This window comes from Emys orbicularis, chromosome 17 (genome assembly GCF_028017835.1).
Source record: "Emys orbicularis isolate rEmyOrb1 chromosome 17, rEmyOrb1.hap1, whole genome shotgun sequence".
NCBI lineage: Eukaryota > Metazoa > Chordata > Testudines > Emydidae > Emys > Emys orbicularis.
In genome coordinates, this window is record NC_088699.1 from 17,269,980 (window position 1) to 17,275,979 (window position 6,000).

The following is a 6,000-nucleotide window of genomic DNA, read 5'->3' on the forward strand; positions in this document are numbered from 1 at the left end:
ACTTTAAGACTAACTATACTGGTGTCTCAAAGCCTTCAGTGCATAAAGGAAATACAGAGAGCGCTTTTCTCCCTCTCCTTTTTGGTGAATATGCTTGATTGACAAGATCCCTCTTGGGACTGGCGATTGGCGCTTCCTAGACATACGTGTTAATAGCGTTTTGCATTAGCACGTTGTGTGTAAATCCCCGGTCCTGCTGCCATTGAACTGGATGGTGGTCTCTCAGTAGAAGCTGTTTTCCAGCAATGGACTTCTCCTTTTAGCGGGTGAGATATTAACTTTCCTCTTTTATCCAGCATACAGTAGTAGGTCTCTGATTGCTGCAGTCTCCCAGCAGGATCGTTCCTTGCTTTGTTCGGTCATGTTTATTAACCCAAGCGATAGCGGTTCCTGGCACTTATCTTCTTAGGCTTTCTTGCAGTCTGATCGCTCTTGCCTCTCTGAGTGTTTGACTGATGTTTTAAACCTGCGAATCACTTGTTCTCTGCTTTCTCTTGAGGGAAGTTCTTTGTTTTTCAGTTTGATACACCGTGTTCCTTCCTTCCTTTGCAGAGTTTGAAGGCGGTGAGCGAGTTCAAGGTGAAAGTTGACCAGGAGAAGGTCATTAAGTGTTTGGAGCTGTTGAACTTCCTCATCAAAACTGTGAACCAGCAGGTGAGCCCAGACTTTGGCCGAATTTGTGATCCCTTTCAGGTTCAGTCCATCACACATGCTGTTACAGGTTTGATGCTTCAGTCAGCAGCTGTCCTGTTTGCATCCTGCGTGAAGGCCTGTGTTTCCAAGAGTTGCACTGGGGTTTTAACCACATGGCTCCCACTGAAGTCAGTGCAAGTCCCATGTCTATATCCCTGTACAGCTTTTAGAAAATGAGTTAGTAGCTGGGTCTGATGACAGAAAAACCCTTAACAGCCACAATAATTATAATAATACTTAGCTCTTATATAGGGCCTCTTGAACTGGCCCTGCTTGGACAAGTCACTTCCCCTTTTCCTGAGCCTCAGTTTCCTCCTCTGTAAAATGGGAATAATGATACTGCCCTACTTTGTAGGGTGGGAAGCTGGGTGGTAGTTATGTTATTATATGAAGAGACAGAGCAGAGAGTGTGATTAGCTTTGATTCCAAAAAAGGATAAAACTGCATTAAAGGCCCCTTACAAAAATGCTTTCCTAACATCCCTTTCTCATGCGAGCAATTATGGGACTAGGAATGGGAGGGTGGGTGTCCGCAGGATGGCAGATGGTTTTGAAACCAGGATAAGCCACACAGGTGCAAGTCAGTTTTGACACAGATGCAAAGTGTGTACTGGGGCATTGTCCCCCCCAGGATAGACAGTCCCTAAGGAAGGAGAAAAGCCTAGTGGCTGCTGGGAGCTGGCTGAGGGTTGGGGTTTGCCTGTTGTAGCTTTTGGTTTAAGGAGTAGCTGGGTGCAGTGCCACTATGAACGAGGATTGAATGCCATTCACTGTATGTCTGTCTTCATTTGTTACAATTCTTGCAGAAGCTGAATGTGGAGTTGGCGGAGCTGAGTCAGACGCTGCAAGCTCTGAGCCAGCAGGAGGGGTTTGGGAAATCCGTGCGCCTCGACAGTCTCTACTGGAACGTCATGAAGCTGCTGGGATTTGCGTATGTACCCTCAGCTCCGGGGCCTCTACGCCAGGTTGTGCATCGGGCTTTCTGTGCTGCTCTGGCTTCTCAGATTGGGGAAATAGGAACAAACAGATCAGTGCCTTTGCCGTATAGAAGACTGGCTAGAGACTGAATGTCAGCCTGAGCTGAGCTCATGGGGCTGGTGGAGTTGGGACCTCATTAGGCCAAGTGCAGCATGTATAGGTGTCTCGTCAGCCCTGGGGGAAGGATAACAAGTTCTCCCTGATCTCGGATCACCTTCAGTTAGCCGGTGTGCTGTCTCCAGACACTTCACTTCGCAGTGCAGACCAGCCCAGCCATGTGAGTATGACTAGCCACGGTGGAGGCCGGGCTGGATGAGGAGAGCAGAAATACCCAACCAGTGGGTATTTCCGATACTCCAGCTGCCCAGGGAAGGGTCTGAGTAGCAAGTAGGTCAGCCGTTTCAGAAATGACTTGTGATTTTTGGGTGCCCTGGTTTCTGGATGCCCAAATTAAAACACTTTAGTGGGTAGGGTGCCCAGATCCTTCTAAGGTGCCTCAAGTTAGATTCTCAAGATCACTGGTCACTTGTGACCATTGCAAGAGGAGAGCAGATCCGGAGGGCGAGGTCAGCTGGTTTAGGTGACTGTTTTAGTCCCCACCCCACCCCCCTTGAGCTCTGTTATCTCATGTAAGTCTCTGAGTAGGAAACAAATTAGTTTCCGCATCCCTCAGCAAGGCTTTAAAACCCTCTCAGAATAACAGGGTGGGGGTCAGGCATAGGGCTGAATGTGTCTCTTATATCTCAGACCAAGCGGGTTAGTTGTTGGGCTGTATTTAACTTCTGCAGAAAGAAATGCTCTGTTCCTGGAAATCAGTCTTGTTTTCAGGCTAAAATCAAACTTTACAGCTTTGCCATTTCCTGGTGGTGGCATCAGTTTAATGATTATGCAGACATTAGAAGACGTGGTCCCAGCCAAGGGCTTCTTTCCATCTAGGTTATAATTCCTCCATGGCAGTAAGATGATCTGTAGGGGAGGGACTTGTGGAGTGCGTGTGACTCGTTTCACAGTATGCACAGACATGCAGTTTGGGTTTTAAGCTTGACCCAAAGCCCATTGAAGTAATTAGGATAAATCCCTAAAAACATAGTATGTCCTGCTAATGCAGCAGTGTAAGCTCTGGTAGAGCATACCAATGACGGAACAGTACTGCTACTCTTTATCGACGGCTGAAACCATTGCTAGGCATTCTCTGTCCCTCTGATGTCCTGCCTGAGTTTACAGAGCCCAGCTGTCGTAACCAGAGACAGAGTGGAGTGTTGGTGGCTAATGTGTCAACTAAGGAACAAAGTGGAATCCAATTAAGTTAATGAAGCGGGGGTTTGTGAGACTTTCTCCCCCTTCAAGACACATGCTCATTCTTCAGCCTAACTCAAGGGCGTTCTGTGTAAGTGATGCTGAAGGGTCGTGGTATAATGGCGGATAACAAGAGCGAATGCTGCTACCCAAACGACCAGCCTGGCAGTGCCTGAGGGAGGCTTTAGGGATTCCAAATCTTATTCCCTGCATCGTTCTTGGATTGCGTCAGTTCCTTGGGCTGGCACCAGGGGGCTGGAGGTGTCGCAGCGCACTGAATGGTGCAGTTTGGCCCCATCTTTCCCCAGGTGGCGTCACTGATGGGCAGCCCTGAGAACCCGAGACCTCTGCAGTGAAGAGACTCTGACTTGTACGCTCTTGAAAAGGGTTTTCTGGATTAAAAAACAAGGAGAGAAGCCAGGGAAATTCAAGACTGGATCCTTTCCCGAATGCCTGCTCCGTGCATTCCGAGAGACACGGTAGCTGATAGCAGTGCTGTAACCTCACTGGTCCAGCAGGCAAATGGACCTGGATTAACTGTCTAGCCGCCCCACTGAGTCACGCTGCCTCCAGGGGAGTTCGGGAGGTGGCCGGGTTTGCCATAGGCTGGTATAACTTAGCAGGGTTAGAGGCGACTCAGTCGAAGTGTCGGTTGGGATCGCTGGCATGCTGAAAACTGCCCGGACCCCCCTCCTCTCTCATGCCATGCGAGGACAAAGGGCACTAGATAGAATCAGATGGGAGTGTGGTTTCACATAGCGTCTTGTAAACATGGGCAATTGCTGCTGCTTAACGAGTGAATTTATGCAGGTGTCGGGGGGAGGGGGGGCTAGCATCCCCGCAATGGAAATATTGTGGGGCCCCCACCCCTGTGGCAACGTGCACATGCCTGGGACAGGGGCAGGCGGTGAGAGCAGGGCCTGCAGGGGCTGGAATGAGCCCAAAAGTTAAGTAGGAACCCCCGGGATCCTCCTTTCCATCTTTGAGCTGGCTGCCCCCCATCAAGTATCTCACTCTCCCTTCTGTCCCCCCACTTCCCCAAACCTGTGTACACAGAGACACTCACACACACACACACACACACACACACACACACACACACACACACACACACACACAATGTATACAGCATTGTTCATTATTGGAGTTGGGGTTGCCTTCCTCTGAAGCTGTTGTCTATCTGCTTGGATTCCGGCCCAGTTGGGGCTGTCGTGTGATCAGATGGAGCAAATGTTCAGAGAATGTAACTGACTCTCTGGGGCGCTGAACGTAGCTAACCTGCTCCATTCGCTTGCTATGTGACGCTTCCCGTGATGTGCTCGTGCTTCCGCTTGCCGTTACTGGCCTGTACTGCCATCCATAGGGGGCAGGCTGCGGTGCATGTCACCTTCCTAGCTGGAACGTGCCATGATCTCTGGTGCTCTTGGTTTGCAGGCGTCCCAAAAAGGAGAAGGCAGTGGCCCGGCCTGAGCACGCCCCTGGAGCAGAGCCGCTCAAGCGGAAGAAGAAAGGCTTCCTGCCAGCTACCAAGAAACGCAAGAACCGCAAAAAGGCTCCCCAGGAAAACGGGGCGGAGAGCGGCAGAGAGGCAGGCCCGGAGAACGGGGCGGAGAGCGGCAGAGAGGCAGGCCCAGAGGGGGGGCAGGCCGCAGCACGGAAGAAGAACAGAAAGAGGAAGGGAGGAGCGGGAAAGGCAGGTGCAGAGGGCCCTTCGCCAAAGAAGGTCAAGGGGAGCCATGGCCAAGAGACTCAGGGGAAGCAGGGTAAAGCCAAGAAGAAGAAGAAGAAAGCAAACAAAACACCAGCTCAAAAGGCGTGAACTCTGTGGACTTACTCAGACCTGGTTGGGATGTTTTAATAGCTTATATATATATTTTTGCACCGTCCCATAGTTTTAATAAACCATCTGTGGTGCTGACCCGTACGACCTGCCTGTCTGATTCATGCACGGGGACTCTTCTGCGTGCAGGGTGTCGCTGTCTGTGAGCCTGAAGCCTGGGATCAGAGAGACACATCCCTGCCTCCAACCCCTCTGCACGTGCTCTCACGCTCTCTGCTCTGTAACCTTGCTGCAGTAGCTGTGTGCCCCCAGGTACCATCCTCCTTCCTGCCAGGGTGATTGTCTGTCTGGGATAGCGGGAGCACTTGTCTCGCTCATGTCTCTGCTTTGCCAGTGGTAAGATCTGTCTGTTTCAATGGGGATTAGGCAGGTAGTTGGCCAGTCAATCAATGCTGGAGTTCTGGGGTCAAGTCCTGACATTCTGCAGGTCAGAAATGGTCTGTTACAGTCCTGATGGACATTCATGTAAGTCGCTATGACTGGAGAGGTGTGTCTCTCCCTCTTCACCCCCCGGGCTACCCTCCACTCCTCCAGCTGAGAACTGCAGGGGTTGATTCCTTTTAGCTCTCCGGTGCTGGACTGGGGCCCATTGCACAAGCACCTGGTCTCCATCCCCACAGGCCGAAGGTGCAGCCTCTGCAGCGGTCCTGGTCCTTGCCAGCCTGGGAAGCAGGAGCTGGGCTGTGGGCCAAATTCCCAGCCGGTGTAAGTGACACTTTGGCGTTGTACCCGCTTACGCCAGTGCTGAGTGCTTCCCATTCGGGCACCGAAGGAGACCTCTTGTGCTGTGAATGCCGTGGCCTCTGTCGGCCACGCCAGAGTGACGCCCTCCTGTCTCCCACCTCCCAGCAGGACGGTCTCTGGCGAAGCAGCATTTACTGGGAGGGTTGATGTCGGGCCAGGCACCCTGGTTCCCTGGGGCTGGGAGGTGGGTTCCAGCATTGCTGCTTCTGAACTGCTTTGCAGCTGGTGCGGTCGGCATTATTGACGGATCCGCCCCAGATCGCAGGTATCCTGATTCCTTTCCAGTCCCCCATATATTCACCCCTGATAAGTGCCTGCGGTTAGTAAATGGAGACTTGAATGTCAAGAATCGATCACTTCTTTTAAAATTTACCTGTGGAAACACTCAGTGGGTCTTAGAACTGGTTTCTGCTGCGGTTCACCCTCCCGGCTCCTTTCCCAGCTCTCCCT

The 6,000-nt window shown here is 51.6% G+C and overlaps 1 protein-coding gene across 1 annotated transcript in view; it reads left to right on the forward strand.

Annotated features, from left to right (window-relative positions):
• The window catches only part of MYBBP1A (MYB binding protein 1a), a 79,429-nt gene extending 74,548 nt beyond the window's left edge, over positions 1–4,881 (forward strand). The window contains exons 25-27 of the mRNA XM_065418350.1: positions 553–654; positions 1,499–1,623; positions 4,401–4,881. Of these exons, the coding sequence (XP_065274422.1) occupies positions 553–654; positions 1,499–1,623; positions 4,401–4,785 (612 nt within the window). The 3' untranslated portion in view covers positions 4,786–4,881. The remainder of the gene's footprint in view (positions 1–552; positions 655–1,498; positions 1,624–4,400) is intronic.
• Positions 4,882–6,000: the final 1,119 nt, after the last annotated feature.